Raw genomic sequence first — 17299 nt, forward strand, 5'->3', positions numbered from 1 at the left:
GCATGCCGTGAGAGAATCCATAGTGTCTTCTGAGCGCCATCATGTTCCCCACTTTGTTTTCTAACTTACTTAACACGTATTTACCCTGGAAAACCCTTGCTTGGCTTTATTCCTCTAATGCCAACATAGAGGCACCTGTAAGCTTTTCACAGCCTCACCCTCCCTTTTTCCCCCCTGCTACCATAGGAGTCTATGGGACCCGCCGGCATATATTGGCCAAAACATAGTTCCAGAACTATCTTTTTGTCCAGTTTACGAATCAATAATAGGGGGGAGTAACAAGTTCAGTCAGGTGACCTTTAGTCTCGCTCTCAATGTATTTGTCTTCAAGGACTATATTTTCTTTGGCTGGTTAACAAATAAATGGAATCATTTGTGATTTACACAACTGCTGTGGGACCTGCGATTCTCCTAGCGGATCGTACTAATCCTGATTTGGGACACAAGAAGATACCTGTAGTGCTCCATTGTGCTGACACACACGTGTGATGTGATGCTTCCCATTACAATCAATGGGAAACAGTTACCGATCCCCTGATGAGCGTGAAACAGACGCCAGAGGAGCTGAACTCCAGAGAAGTGACGCAAGGCATTCGCTGGGAAAACGCACGTTGGCGAGCGAGATATTGGGCCACGTTTCTTTGACTAAGATCACACTCGCCGATCTGTAGGTAGCCTAAGGCTCTTACCCACTTGCATTTTTTAACGCTGCGATATCGCTACATTTTTTAAACATGCTTATTAATGAGACTTCTAACGTTAAAAACGCGCCGCAAGTTTGCGCTTCTGCGATTTTTTTGCGATGTGTTTTTAACATTAGAAAGTCCCGTTGACAATCGCGTTAAAAAAAACGCAAGTGGGTAGGAGCCCTGACTGCAAGAAATCTGAGTTAGTCAGAATTGAGATCACATGATCAGCTGAGGGAAAAGAGACAGATAGAAAGCAATAACCAAGGTGACACCGGCCCTTTAAATCATTACATTCACAGGAGGGAGGTTTTTTGCTTTTTTTAAAATAAACATTCCAAGCCAAACAAACAAAAAAATTAAATTGCAGCAGGTTTTATTTTGTTGCAATTGGAGTTTATGGGTATGCTTAAAAAAACGGGGTGGGACGCATTGGATGTGATTGCGATCTGTTTTATTGCATGTGACCGCGTACGTAGAAACTTTCATTACATCATTTGGCCCTTTAGATGCAAAATGGATAAAAATCATGTGGAAAAATTACAGAAATGAAAAAAAAAAACTGAAAAAAAAAATCAGTCTGATTTTCATGACTACAGAAAAAAAAAGCTTTTGGGTATATTTACAGGGTTTTTTTTGTTTTTATTGTCCTGAAGAATCTGACCAATTTTTATGCATTTCCATCCGATTTTCCTCCGTTTGACATCCGATTCTTCCACATGTAAAAAGCGCATGATGCTTGTGTAATCACCATGGTTACAGATGATAAAAACGGATCTCTATTGCTTTAAACAAGTGTAATCCGTATTTGTAAACGCACTCATAGACTTCACGGGGGGATTCTTGTCTGAACATCGCAACAAAATAAAACCTGCTGCGATTTTTGATTGGTCGGTTGAAATTAAAAAAAAAAAAAAGGGCACATCGGTGTGACTATAGCCGTATAAGATAACGCGCGGCAGGTCCATTCAATGCTCGGCCATTAATGCAGCCTATTCCTTCCATGCAGCGGTAAGTCTTCCCTGTGCAGCCGCCCAGTGACCGCCAGCAGCGGCGGACCTCCAGCCTCAGCGGCCGGGGAGGGGACGGACGTCAGCAGGAGGCTGCTGGGATGAAGGCGGGGACCAGCGCAGGGAAACCCCGGCCCCGCTCACTGGAATTCCAGGCAGCGCCGCGCACGAAGACCTCGCGAGCTTTGGGCACCGCGGCCGCCGCAGCCTCACCTCTCGCGAGAGCACCGGGTCGCCATTCGCCGTGACGTCACTGTGTATTGTTGTGAGGGGGAACGGGAGCGTCCCAGAGCTGTCAGCTGAGCCGTGCGCCCCGAGCCATTGTGTCCCCCGCCCAGAGCCCGTGGAGCCCCACGTCAGAAGAACCATCAATGAGATGCCAACATGAAAGACAAGAGGAAGAAGAAGGACCGCACCTGGGCCGAGGCTGCCCGCCTGGTAGGTGCTGCGCTCCCTCCTCTTCCCAGCCTGCACCGCCGGAGGAGCCGGGGCTTTGTTGTCGGGGGAGTTTACGGTTGGACGTGTGACCCTGCCTCCATCCCTGGGAGGTGCCACGCTCGGGGTGCCCACAGCACTGCCTCCATCCCTGGGAGGTGCCACGCTCGGGGTGCCCACAGCACTGCCTCCATCCCTGGGAGGTGCCACGCTCGGGGTGCCCACAGCACTGCCTCCATCCCTGGGAGGTACCACGCTCGGGGTGCCCACAGCACTGCCTCCATCCCTGGGAGGTGCCACCCCAGGTGCCACGCTCGGGGTGCCCACAGCGCTGCCTTCATCCCTGGGAGGTGCCACGCTCGGGGTGCCCACAGCGCTGCCTTCATCCCTGGGAGGTGCCACGCTCGGGGTGCCCACAGCGCTGCCTTCATCCCTGGGAGGTGCCACGCTCGGGGTGCCCACAGCGCTGCCTTCATCCCTGGGAGGTGCCACGCTCGGGGTGCCCACAGCGCTGCCTTCATCCCTGGGAGGTGCCACGCTTGGGGTGCCCACAGCGCTGCCTTCATCCCTGGGAGGTGCCACGCTTGGGGTGCCCACAGCGCTGCCTCCATCCCTGGGAGGTGCCACGCTTGGGGTGCCCACAGCGCTGCCTCCATCCCTGGGAGGTGCCACGCTCGGGGTGCCCACAGCGCTGCCTCCATCCCTGGGAGGTGCCACGCTCGGGGTGCCCACAGCGCTGCCTCCATCCCTGGGAGGTGCCACGCTCGGGGTGCCCACAGCGCTGCCTCCATCCCTGGGAGGTGCCACGCTCGGGGTGCCCACAGCGCTGCCTCCATCCCTGGGAGGTGCCACGCTCGGGGTGCCCACAGCGCTGCCTCCATCCCTGGGAGGTGCCACGCTCGGGGTGCCCTGAGCGCTGCCTCCATCCCTGGGAGGTGCCACGCTCGGGGTGCCCACAGCGCTGCCTCCATCCCTGGGAGGTGCCACGCTCGGGGTGCCCAGAGCGCTGCCTCCATCCCTGGGAGGTGCCACGCTCGGGGTGCCCAGAGCGCTGCCTCCATCCCTGGGAGGTGCCACGCTTGGGGTGCCCACAGCACTGCCTCCGGGCTACTAGATTGGTGTGTAATGGCTGGCATGTAATACGTCGCAGAGATGCAGGACAAAATGGAGGGCTACAAATAGCCAATTATATTTGTACCACAGATGCTTATCATATGCTTCTATGTAATACTGGATAAACCGCCGTGTCTGACCGGAAGTACCGTACAGAGGTGTGTGCGGATATAGGTGCCATCATACAGATCTGCAGTATACGGTGTACACTCCAAGCAGGCCCGGCGTACCTCTGATATCTGTAACGTACATCTATGGAGTCCGTACGCGCCTGCTGTGGTGCAGCGGTCATATGTAATATATAATGGCGCTATGTTGTTACCAGGCGGGTTTAGAAATCTATACAGGGTATTCTGGGACTACTTGAACAGGATTTCAGTGCGGATCTGCAGCAGGTTTCACTTCAATGGAATTCAAATTGAAGGGGTGAAATCTGCTGCAGATCCGCGCCAAAATCTGCAACAAATCGTCTACGTGTGACCTCGCCCTGACGGTGCGCTCACCCCGCAGGAACGCTGCCGATCTCCACATCGAATCTGCTACCAAAAATCCTCCAGCATTTTTTTTGCATCGGGGGTGCGATCCCAAGAAGCTTCACCCACATGCTGCGGGCAGACTCCACAGCCGGACGGTACATGCTTGGGGTTCTCACCTCTCCAAATAGGGGGGTTCAAATCTGTGCCAAGATCCGCAGCAGGTTTTCAGTATAATGTGGGCGTATCAGAGAGGTCCCCAGATATGCATTAGACTAAAACTGATGGAAAATGACAATTTCAACCAAAACAATCGTTCTTCGGATGAGACGGTGTAACGGTGAGCGATGGCAGGCAGTCATCGTATGGAATGACTAAAATACGTACGGCTGCGTCTGTATAGGGGGTGGTCACCAGGCGGCCGCTCAGTGGCTGTTATATTAGCGACCACCTTCTATCTTAGGGCTCATTCACATGGCCGGTGAGATCTGTCTGATTGCCATGTGAATGGGGCTCAAGTGGGAAAAGAACACATTCATTTGATCTGATGGTCCAAGTTTGACAAATCGCTGCATGTGCCGTCCGCTGTTCCTTGCGCCCTTGTAAATACACCCTTAGCCCAATGTCCACTGGTGGCTTTGATTTGCAGAATCTGCACGATAAATCCGCAAATTAAGGCGCCCGTGCATGGGCATCCGCAAATTAATTAAAGCATGCGGGTTTGTTTTGCGGAAATTGAAAGGACAGAACATTTGCATATCCGCTCACATGAGCGGATAATGATTGTGATTTCTTAGGGCTCATTCACATGGCCGGTGAGATCTGTCTGATTGCGATGTGAATGGGGCTCGCGTGGGAAAAGAACACGTTCATTTGATCTGATGGTCCAAGTTTGACAGATCGCTGCATGTGCTATGTAATCCGTCCGTGCACTGTTCCTTGCGCCCTTGTAAATACACCCTTAGCCCAATGTCCACTGGTGGATTTGATTTGTGGAATCTGCACGAGAAATCCGCAAATTAAGGAGCCGGTGCATGGGCATCCGCAAATTAATTAAAGCATGCGGGTTTGTTTTGCGGACATTGAAAGGACAGAACATTAGCATATCCGCTCACATGAGCGGATAATGATTGTGATTTCTGTGGATTGAGTTAAAATCACAGTATGTTCTTTTTCTGAAGTCAATGGAAGCCATCTGACCCGCGGCCCATCCACAATTTACATTGTGGATAGGCCACAGGCACCTGCGGCAGCGCGGGAAAAATAAAGATTAAAAAAAAAAGTACTACACATGACTGATCGCGAGCGTCTGCGGTCATCCGCAATCGTCGGCCGGGGTCAGAGCCAGATTCCGCTGTGGGCTCCCGCATGCATCATCCGGCTCGCCCGTGTGCAGCTTGCCTCATGGTGATGATTATTATTAGTTTTTTTTTCTAGTATTGCCATATAACTTTATTGGCTAACAAACCAAGTAATAAAGCAATTTTAAAGAATCCCTGCGCTCCTGGAGAACGGATCGCAATGTGAAAGGTGGGCGCACTTACTTCATGCGATGTACCCATACTCCAGGAGCCCGGGGTCCTTCGTTACTTTATTACTTTGTTGTGTTTATGTGACCGGGGTCTTCGTCCTGGGGGTCTCTTCCCTTGACGCTCTCCCTGTGCCCTTTGAAGACCTCTCCAGGGATTTGTGCATTGGGTATTTGACAAGGTTCCCTTGGGCTGGTGGTGTGGTCGCCTGTTACCCGACGGGTATGCCACACCAAGTGAGTCCCCTAATATCCTATTATCAATTGATTTAGTATCCGTTGATTGGAGTCCTTATCTGCCAATCCATGTATTATTTCATTCACCAAGAGATTTATTAGCAGGATTGACCAAACGGCATTTGTCTTTCCACTCCCCTACTGGTTGACATAACGGCAGACGTCATGCTGCCCCATCCTGCTGCTTTTTGTGGGAATTTCGTTGATCTTGATCTCTTCGCTATATTTGCCTCTTCTTGTTTTTCTCTTCTTCATCCAGGTCTTTAAACAATTCTCCTATCTGTCATCTTCTTGCTCGCTCTTCCTTTCCTTCCATGGATGGTCTAGGCCAGACCTGCACAACTTGGCAGTAGGTAGGGGCCAAAAGTAAACTTGGCAAACTTCTTGGGCTCTTTGTCAGTAAAGGTAATCCATCTGCAATCGGTGATCTATTCTGTAGTTTAATCATTAAGCTGCTTTGCTGAGCGGTACACGTTTTGAATACACTGGGCAGGTTTTCTTACCGTTGACATGTAGTTACTGGGACGTAGTACACTTCTTGTTAGCAATCAGTTTATCGTACTCTGGAATCATATGTGAAATCGATGTTCTCAAAATCACTTCCACTCCTTCATCAGGTAGTTGATGGTTGGTTGTTTTTATTAAAGTCCATAATAGACCATGTGTGTTCACATTAAGGCCCAATGCCCATGGACAGATGATCGCTGCGGAAATCCGACACCCGCCACAAATTCCGCAGCAATGACAGTTTATAGACATGCGGTATTAAACAATTCTCCCCTGCCCACGAACGGAAATCATCAGCAAACCTTCTGTCCGCAGAGGAGAATCGCAGCATGTTCTACTTTGTGCAGAAAATCGCACGGGCGTCTTCCATTGCAAATTGAGTCTGATCTTCCTTGGACAGTGTCCATCTGCTGTCAAACTCCTGGATCAAAAGTTCTATGTTGTTGGGGTATTTTTCTCCTAAGGCCGCTGGGACACGAGCGGATAGTGATTGCGGATTCCACGAGCGATGGATCCGCAGTAATATGCGGTTCAATCAAATACATTAGATTACGCAGTTCTGCTCAAATTAGCGGTTGGAATTATGTAATTTGCTTGCAGAAAATAGAACGCAGCATTGTGCTCTATGGCTGCGGATATACTCGCTGTATTGCGTATGGGCGTTGCATACCCGCGTCATACAAAGAAACAAACCTGTACTGTGCATGACCGCCTGCGTGAGTATGCAGCCATGTGCAGAGTCACGGCCGGGCTCACAGCTGAAATCCAATGTGGGCCTCCGCAAGCAGATTTGGCATACGGCTGTGTGAGCCCGGCCTACCTTGCCATGTCTAAACAACTGAATGTTTCATACAAGCGCCACACTTCATCTTATGACTTTTGAAGAGCCGCAGTTTCATTTTAAAAGTCTTTATTGCAGCAATAATTTGAAAAATTAGTTCCCTTTTCCCTCGAAGTCATTTCGGTGACCTGTGATGTCACGTTAAAAATACACATCATAATTCCAATGTTTTTGAGTCCCTTTTTTTTAGAACTGAACGATTTCTTACTTGAGAGCAGCAAAACGTTGCAATACTTTTCCACGGCTCAACCAATAAACTTCAGCGCCATCGGGTCACATGGCCACTAAATTTTCAAACTTCATGCCTAACTTTTCAGTTACACACTTGTTCATTTGATTTGCGATTTCCTTTCCAGTAGTTTGACCTTCATGAAGCACAAACCAGTCAGCTCCTCGGTTACTTCAAAGTTGTCGTCAACATCTTGATTGACAATTAGAAGTTGAGCAGCATTGGTCAGATTGATTCTCATTAGAGATGAGCGAGTATACTCGCTAAGGCACATTACTCGATCGAGTAGTGCCTTAGCCGAGTACCTGCCCGCTTGTCTCTAAAGATTCGGGGTCCGACGCAAGTGACAGGTGAGTTGCGGCGGGGAGCAGGGGGAGAGAGACATCTCCCCTCTGTTCCTCCCCGCTCTCCCCCGCCAGCCCCCGAATCCTTAGAGAAGAGGCGGGGAGATACTCGGCTAAGGCACTACTCGCTCGAGTAATGTGCCTTAGCGAGTATACTCACTCATCTCTAATTCTCATCCATTGCTAAGGAATAGCTGAATTCATTTGCCTGCTTTAACTTCTCATTAAGGTGATTGGATCTATCCGCAGGTCTTCGCTGCACGGTCATATGGGGCTTCTATTCTCAAAAATACCTTTTTTTATCGGGACATAATCCGCAAGCACTTCTTTATGACATCCGTAAAAGACTTCCCAACAGCAGTTTGTTTAGAAATCTGAAAACTAACCTTAGTAACCAACTCATTTTCTGAGTTTACTTGCTTGAAAAACTTGTTTGCCACTAAGCTTTTTCCATAATGGGAATGCTTTAGAGCTCATGCCCACAGCCGGGTCGGATACCGCCTGCGAAATATTGCAGCGGAATCTGACTCGGCATCCCCCATAGACCCTATACTCACCTGTCTGGATCCGCCGTGAGTGTCTCACTCGGCGAACCGGCACACATGTGTAGCGCCTGACGCGCCGGCGGTGATGCGGATTCTTGCAGTACTTCCACTGTGCTCACAGCAGAAGTATTGTGGGACTAACGGCTTCCATTGACTGTAATGGAAGCCGTCTGCGCAATTCTCTGCATAGAATAGAACATGCTGCGATTCTCCCCCGTGAGCGAAAAATCGCCGTGAATTTCCGCTTGTGTGCATGAGAGAATCCTTTACCACAGCATGTCTGTGGACGGACATTGCTGCAGAGTTCGCGGCGGGTGTCTGACCGTTAATTCTGCAGCTATAAGCCATCCGTGGGTGTTAGCGCTAAATCTGTTTTACATCTATGTCCAAGTTGCTTAAGTCAGGATGTTTTGATTCGAAATGGCGCGGAAGAATGTATCCCTTCAGAACAGCTGGAACTTCTCGGCAAACACGGCACAATATTGTCTCCTGTGTGAGTAAACAAGTATCTGTCCGCTCTGGATTAAACACCTTGTGTTTGCAGTCGTTCTTCTTTTACAATGTCAGCACAAAGATTTTCACCCTCCACAAAAGTGCTCGGTTAGACCGCTGCCACATGGGCGTCTTTTACAGCATTTAGCGCGGCATCTGAAACGCCATGCTGTAAAGCGCCTCAATGGATTTCAATGGGACTTCTCAGATGGGTGTTTGTGCATTTCAGCTATTTAATTTTTTAAAAACCTAACTCCTCACCCATTGCAACGATGGGGTGCATTTAAAAACTCTGAACGTGTTTGAAAACGCTGTAAAACACTGCATTTAAAGATGCAGCGTGGTTCCAGACGCCTGTGAGAGCAGCCGAAGGGTGGTTACACATGTATACCTAATGTTCCTCTTTCCTGCTCAGGGATCGAGAAAGGGGAATCCCTGCGGCCAAGCGGCTCCGTCTCAGGACGGAACAGAACAGCGCCGAACGTACCCCATTGATTATAACTGGGCTCGTTCCGTTTCCACCCAGCTGCCTGGATTTTGAATGGAAGAGAAAGTGCTGAATGCAATGTCTTCTCCTCCATTATGTTGAGCCGGATCGGAAGAAGAACCTCCAACCGGGAAGTTGCGTGAAATTTCAATGCAACAGCCTGAGATAGCTGAGCTTGACATGAATGGAGCGCTCGGCACGCATGATGAGTCCATTGAATTCGATGTCCTTGCAGATGGGTGCAGCGAGCCGGCAGTGACGAGGAGAGGGGGACACAAGTTTTCCTTCTTGGAATCGGTGGTGACCCTCGATGATCAGACTCTTAGATGGGTGATGGAAGTCTATTCTGGTACAACCGCTTTATGTTTTAGTTTGGCTTTAAAACTCCTCATTTACAGATTCCAACCAAAAATGAGCTCTCCTCCATGAATATTAGTGATGAGACTAATTGGTGTCATCTATATTCTATTATTCTGTTCAGTATCTGATATATCCTAGTCAACGCAGTTTTCTATTTTCACTCAGTTGAAATATAACAGTCGAAGGCCTTTTTTTTTTTTCGTTTTCCTTTGTCAAATTCAAAAGCAACAATCCTATTGGCTGTTCAGAAATGCAGTTACCATGGGGACAGAAGTAACTGCAGATTTAAAGGGACATGACACTTTTATTGGACTAATGTGTGTTTTTTGCTACATATTTCATATAATACTGAGTAAAGCATGAACCAGTAGATATACTGTTTGGGAATATGATTATATATTAGAGCGATTTCAGTAAGCAAGTGAAATTGTGTGAACAGAGAAGGTCTGTTAATGTATTTAAAGGTTCTCATGTCACATTTTTATTTTCTACGCAGATTGAAATATTTTCTAATAGCAGACACTGACTTCTGAAGTTGTATCGACTCTACAATGTAAAGTTACGTTCTCTGTTGGTGTATATTGCTAGGATATGCCGGAATATTCTGTTCAGGGCTGACACAATCTCTGGGACTGGACTAGATAGCAAAGGGACCTTGGTGACTTTTCTCTAGCAAGGTAACGTTCACCTGGCCCCCTGATGTGCGGGTGCCTTTAAGGTGAAAGTAGTTGTGTGGTAGTGCCCTCCGCCGCTGATGGCTGGGAGCATTGCTGGACAAGTGGTAGCCCCCATGTTTTAAGGATTTTAGTGAAGGTCTGGCATTTGGGTACTAGCAACATGCCATCACATATTATGCTGCGAAAGCCACTTAAACTAATGCAATTCCTTAAGTGTATAAACAGAGAATGTCACTCACTTTGAGAAATTCTGAGACTTTTGATAAAATATAGAACACTGATGCCTTTGATGTACTCTGCTTTCTCTAAAAATTGCCCTAATTCTGACAGCAGCATTTAAATGTAGTGATTGGGCGTATGATGCTCCAATGAGATTGCAGTATGTCCAGGTGTCATGGCTGTCTGGGGCCTTCTGAAGTCCCCCAGGACTGCTATTAATGATTGCCTATTAAGGCTTGCCTGTGGCATGTCTTGATGGGATACTGGTTAAAATACACTATAAGGCCTCTCTCACACCGAAGTTTTTGTACAGCGTGTAGTGCTGCCTTTTCACTGCACCCATTGAAATGAGTGGGCAGCGGTTTGAGCGCTGTGGAGAACACGGCACAACTTGGTACTGCGTTCTTGGCAGCGCTAAATGCCCGTTCTACACTACCTGAGGGGGGAAAAAATCCATTCTCACCTAGCAGATGTCGTTGGGGTCCCTGTCAGTGTTCTCTGTAGTTCCGGGCCGGCTGCTGGACACTTGTCAAGCCGGCAAAGCATCTATTGTTAGTGACAGGGATTTAAATCCCTGCCTCCCAGGGGGAGATTCCTCTTGATTGGATGAGGCGGCTGATTGACAGCCGGCTTGGCCAATCACAGACATTCATGAAACTGCGCGGCCTCTCCATTCATTGCCAGTCTCACAGGCAGAGACAAGACTCCTGGCATTCGGTGAGGGTCCCAGCAGTCAGCCCCCCACTGATTAGAGATATTACTGAAATACCCCTTTGAGCATAAAAATCAGAAAAGACTTGGGGCTCCTTCACATGGATATATTATCGCAGCATAATAAGCTGTACCAATCTGCCAGTGGGCTCCCATGTGGACAATCACACGTTTTGCATGAAATACACACGCTATAAAGATTGCCGCACGTTCTATCTTTTACGCACACATACATGTACACCGCACCACTCTTATCAGCTCCATGCAAGTAGTAATCATTTATTAGCTCATCATCCTCTCCATGAACTGCACTGTAGCCCTTATTTGGCATACCCGCTGTAATTCTTCCATCTCTGGACTCGCTCACGCTCTGCCTTCTCCCCTCAGTCCACCTTCTCTTCCACGCCACGCAGGCCCATGTCAAGATCATCCCACCTCCGGTCACCACAGCTCTCTAGCAGGCTTCAATCTCCTTCAGAATCACAATCCTGCCTGCACAGCTGACCAGGTCCTGCGTTACCGCATCTTCTGAATGGCGCTAAACCTCCCCTTTATACGGACTCTTATTATCCCCACCTGACGATGTAACGGCAACACTACCCTCTGTCTTCAGCCAGCACCTGCCTCTTCCTGGGCCCAACAAGTCCACAGGACCACCCCTATAACTGTCTTCCAGACTCTCATTCCTTTCTACAGTCCGAGCGTCACACACCGTGGCCTGTTGATCGGCCGACCTATAAAACAAGGACGTATATGTAGTGCAACACTAAAGTGTGTGCGTGTATGTATGTATGTATGTATGTATGTATGTATGTGTGTGTGTATATATATATATATATATATATATATATATATATATATATATAATTATTATAACAAATACATGAATATCTAAAACAGTTTCTCAGTTTCTGCGCTACTCATGTAACCCATTTAAAGAAACCTCCAACACTGAGGAAGGAGAAGTTATCTGCAGACAAGTGCCCTTGGTTCACTCTTGCATGCATGTCCAACATGATGCCTTAACTTAAAGGGTTTGACCCACCAAAAATATTTGTTACACAGCCACAGCATAGGTGATAAATAAGATTGCGGGAGGTCTGACCGCTCAAGTGTGTGACAGAAGAGACAGCTGAGCACTGTACTCGGCTGTCTGTCAACCCCATAGATAGTGAATGGATCTGATCTGTAGCGCACATGCGTGAAGGACCTCCGTTCACTTAATCGTGGGTGGTTCTATGGATAGGTAATAAATATTGTTTTTGGCCCATTCCTTTAAGGCTTTAACGTTTAAGCCATGTCTAAACGGACTTATTTTAATGGCTGCACTTTTCTTTTATGGTATATTCACACATGCTAGATGCAGATGATGTAAAAGTGACGACCTTCAAATATATAGAACAAATCCTCAGTTTCAAGAATTCCTGCAAGAAATGTGCCACGTGTGATCATATCCTCAATCGTTCTTGCCTATGCTATATTCCCAGATGTTTGTTAGGGTATGTTCACACTTGTTGAATTTTCTCCGTGGATCCGCGGGAAGAAGAGACATCAGGATTTTGCCCATTGACGGGGCTAAATCCACATGAAAATTCACCGCAAAAACCGTGGCAGAAATGTGTGGCACAGCCGTGGATTGCTGCCATGGGTTTACAGGTGGGATTCTGCAGCGGAACATGTCCTTAAAGATACCTTTACACTGAACAACTATTGTTCCTGTTGGAAGGTGTGGATTTGAAATTTTGCCCCCTTCCCAACATATGCTCATTGCTCGTCGAGTCCACTAAGTGCTCATTAATTCTCGAAACCACATAAGTACGTACGTGTGATCCTCGACTGAAACTCGCTGCTGGTCTTTGAAAAACAGTCGCCTCTACGGTCTCTGGTAGGTTTCGTCTTCGAAGATGTACTCGCTGCTGCAGTCGTGTCCCGTTGGGTTGGCCTTTGAAGGAACATGTGTTATCAAAGGTAAGCCAGAGGGGAAATATGTATCTGCTTTGTGTGATTTTCAGTGTGTTTTTAATGCATACTTTTGCATTTTCTTGAATTTAGTTTTATGTATTTCTGTACAGGTCTACAAGCGAACTGGGAGCAGATGTAGCGATCTTTGAGTGTACAAAGTTACAAAACCACGTGGCCCGAACTTCTCTTGTCTTATTCTTTTCCAAAAAACAGAGGTAAGCACATATGTGCCAGATGTGATGTTTGTGTAGCAGATGTACACAATGTGTGGATTCCTATTTGTTTGCCTGTTATGGGCGCTCGATTGATGCAGGTTACAGCAAACTTTCCTTCTTTGTTTGTTTTTTTTTTTTTTTTGCTAAAAAATGCACCATGGCCCATTATAGCCTAGGTTTGTACATAGCACGGCAATATATACATACATATGTTACATAGGTTAGTGTGTTGCAATGCTAAATTGTCTGTGAGTCGTAATGTTAATTCGTGTTTTATTTCTACATCTGACAGGGCATTATTTGGGCACGACGGCTTCATCTCACAGCAATGAAATGGAAGAACAGCCATCCTTCTAAACCCTGGCGGAGATCTTGGATGAGGCAGTGGCTTCAACAAAAGGGAGATCTTGTCACATGTGGGTTTTATTCGAGAACTTTTTGAAAACATCCCATATTTCTGTAAGAGTTACTTAACGATGTAAGAAGAATCGTCCCAAAGTTTGACTGCGGTGAAGCCATTCATTGAAAAGAGTCGCCATTATGCCTGATGCAGTGCCAGTGTAGAATAATGGTTGGCTGTTAAAATGCATTTTCTCGCAATGGGAAGGGCTCTGCACGATTTGCACTCTACAGCCGCTGTTTCGGTGCCAGCTTTAGGTGGCTTACTACTGGAAACGTGATGCCATTTTCAGAGCCCTATAAGCAGACTACGTGAAGGGTACTATTCATTACTTGTTTTCCTCGGCTGTTGCACAGTTTTACTATAATTTTTTTCTTGCAGTTCCCAAAGGCCACAGAAGAGTGGAAGACGATTACGAGCGAATTCCAGTGATTGTGGCAGCGTCTCGATTGTGGCATGAGTAAAGATTCTGCAACCACATCACTTTGGCTCATATTACTACAACTGCAAGGGTCATTTCAGTGTAATTCTCAGGGCTACTGTCAATGCAAATCACGACATAGGGAAGAATGGATGGGTATCAGATGGTGGAGTACTTGAACAGGCCAGATTTGCACAGTTGCTACAGCTGAATGATCTTTGTCTGCCCAGTGACGAGGAAAACAAAGAAAATATGAATTTTGTGTTGATTGGATTTGAAGCTTTCCCTTCGCATCCAGGTCTGCTGTAGCCATTTCTTCAAGGACTTCTATATACTGTATAATAGTCATGTGTCAAAGGCTTGCCGAGTGGTGGAGAACGCATTTGGCATTATGTCAAATAGCGGTGTGAAAAAATCTCATTCTATCAGTCTACGTCCAAAGACTATAGACAAGAGTGTTATTGGCCTGCTATGTGCTATGGCAATGAGAGGCAGCCATACAGTCCACTGACAATGGTGGACACTGCAAAAACGCAGACTAGTGACATTACATCCGGCCGGTGGTGGTGTGAAGTTCAAACAACTGTATTGCTAGAGTCTGTTCATATGCAGTGCTTCTCTGAGATCGCAATCCAGGGTTGTGAGTGGTATTGCACTTTTTTTGAATGGCCCTGGTGCCTTTGCTTGGCAGGTTGTTATTATATAGATTACTTGTACAGTATATGCAGACAACTAACTTTTTATATTATCTGGAGTTGTTTTTTTACAATGCGAAAATAAAAACTTGACTTTGCAGTAAACTATTTGTCATTATTTCTGCACTTGTGAGCACATGGGTCAGTATGCGGATGTGGTGCTACAAAGGCATAATCGGGTGCACATGTCTTTGCGGCATCGCATGGGATAACATGTGGATGTTGTGCCACCTGTTTCACTGACTTGCAATACAGTGTGCCATCTGTGTATTAAAAGCGAATGAAACAGACTAAGTTTATGTGCCGTAACCTTGCTGTGACCCAACTGTTTAATTTTCCAACTTCCGGCTATGAACTGTCTGGAATTTGAAAACCAGAATGTGCACAATCAATGCAAGAGCGTGAAACATTGGTGTTCAACAGCAAACGGGCAAAACATGCAAGTACATTTGCTACAAAACACATCTCATGCACATATGCTTTAGGCCAGGCTCATACAAGTGGATTCCGTGGACGATCGGTGGTAAAACGCGGGTATTGAAGGACATGTATTTTAAAAAAAATTTTTTCCCCCTTCACACACGCAGATAGGAATTGCGTATTCCGCGAGTGGGAAAAAAACCCACAGGTTTTTCCTTTTTTACCCCGGATCACACGCGGACCTTCTCCATTGATATCAATGGATGCGTATGGGCTGCAGATACCCGCGTCATTGCTAAGTGATAGCGCAGGGAATACGAATAAAAAAAACCCAAACCTGTACTGCATATGACTGCCTGCGAACCTCCGCGATCATACGCAACACAGGTTAGTGCTGTACATAGGGTCACTGGCCGGGCTCGCAGCCGGAATCTGATACGCTCGTGTGAGCCCGGCCTAACTGCGGCTTTTGAAAAAGGATAAAACGAGAAGATTAGACAACATACTGTCATAGCTTCATACGCACACCGATCGTTGCCATTGCTTTTAGTTTCAAATGTAGTCCTGTAGAAAAATACATAAAGCAAAATTGACTTAAATCTTCAATAAAATGAGAGTCCACATTAAGGACACACTGACATATCAGACAAAGAAATACATGTAGCCCCTTGTCACTTACCTGTGATAACAGATGAACCAAGTGTCCGCCACAGACCAAGCTAGCAGGAGACGATCGCAGCAAAGAGGACTACTTTCAAGGGCCAAGCTAGCAGGAGATGACCGCAGCAGCAAGGACTACTTTCAAGGACCAAGTTAGCAGAAGACGACCGCAGCAGCGAGGACTACGTTCAAGGACCAAGCTAGCAGGAGATGACCGCAGCAAGGAGGATTACTTTCAAGGACCAAGCTAGCAGAAGACGACCGCAGCAGCGAGGACTATGTTCAAGGACCAAGCTAGCAGGAGATGACCGCAGCAAGGAGGATTACTTTCAAGGGCCAAGCTAGCAGGAGATGACCGCAGCAGCAAGGACTACTTTCAAGGACCAAGCTAGCAGGAGATGACCGCAGCAAGGAGGATTACTTTCAAGGACCAAGCTAGCAGGAGACGACCGCAGCAGCGAGGACTACGTTCAAGGACCAAGCTAGCAGGAGATGACCGCAGCAGCAAGGACTACTTTCAAGGACCAAGCTAGCAGGAGATGACCGCAGCAAGGAGGATTACTTTCAAGGACCAAGCTAGCAGGAGATGACCGCAGCAGCGAGGACTACGTTCAAAAAGCAAACCAGCTGAAGATTGTAGCAACGAGAGTTCTTTTGAAGACCTGTAGGTGGCCATATTTAAATGCAACAATTATCATTTTATTTGCTCTTTCAAGCTATTACTTGAACAATTTTTGTCACTTGTAAAGGTACCTTAAGCCTTTCCAAACCTATTGATTTTAGTTACTAGTAATCATTAGGAGACTATATGTGCCACGTACTACACAGCTCAGCTACATGTGCGTGTGACACACCACACACGGCTCTGCTACCTGTGTGGCACGCACTCCACACATGGCTCTGCTACATGCGCGTTACGCACACCACACACGGCTCTGCTACATGCGCATTACGCACACCACACACGGCTCTGCTACATGCGCGTCACGCACACCACACACGGCTCTGCTACATGCGCGTCACACATACCACACACGGCTCTGCTACATGCGCGTCACGCACACCACACACGGCTCTGCTACATGCGCGTCACGCACACCACACACGGCTCTGCTACATGCGCGTCACGCACACCACACACGGCTCTGCTACATGCGCGTCACGCACACCACACACGGCTCTGCTACATGCGCGTCACGCACACCACACACGGCTCTGCTACATGCGCGTCACGCACACCACACATGACTCTGCTTAATGCGTGTTTCACAGACGCACACAACTATTCTACATGCGCATGTGACACACACACCACATCACACACAGCTCTGCTACATGCTTCTGCCACACACAGCTCTGCTGCATACACTTGTCATCTGCCTCAGCCGCTTTAGGATCTGTTATTGAGTTCACAGCCATGTAATAAGGGGCAGAGCAAAGAGACTCTGAGTGATCACATAACAGTAACATCATCAAAGGGGCGGAGCTGAGAGCGAGTGAGTGATCACATGACAGTGACATCATCACAGGGCCTGTTAGCAGACGGCTGCTGTCCGGCTCTGTAGATTTTTTTAATAAAATGAAGTAGCACATGTCATGATGTCACCATCATGTGTTCAGGGGCGGAGCTAA

The 17299-nt window shown here is 47.4% G+C and overlaps 1 protein-coding gene across 3 annotated transcripts in view; it reads left to right on the top strand.

Annotated features, from left to right (window-relative positions):
* The first annotated feature begins 1950 nt into the window (after nt 1-1950).
* ASXL3 (ASXL transcriptional regulator 3) overlaps nt 1951-17299 on the top strand; it is a 156728-nt gene continuing 141379 nt past the window's right edge. The window contains exons 1-4 of one of the 3 annotated variants that reach the window (XR_010786614.1): nt 1951-2134; nt 12967-13071; nt 13364-13487; nt 13853-14661. Coding sequence is in view for 1 of the 3 variants with exons in the window: in XM_066578046.1 (XP_066434143.1) it covers nt 2081-2134 (54 nt within the window). In the remaining 2 variants the exon portion in view is untranslated. Of the gene's footprint in view, nt 2135-12333; nt 12863-12966; nt 13072-13363; nt 13488-13852; nt 14662-17299 lie in introns of those variants that run through there. The other 2 variants (XR_010786615.1, XM_066578046.1) reach the window with 2 other exon arrangements.

The sequence above is a fragment of the Eleutherodactylus coqui genome, chromosome 9, assembly GCF_035609145.1.
Source record: "Eleutherodactylus coqui strain aEleCoq1 chromosome 9, aEleCoq1.hap1, whole genome shotgun sequence".
NCBI classification, from domain to species: domain Eukaryota; kingdom Metazoa; phylum Chordata; class Amphibia; order Anura; family Eleutherodactylidae; genus Eleutherodactylus; species Eleutherodactylus coqui.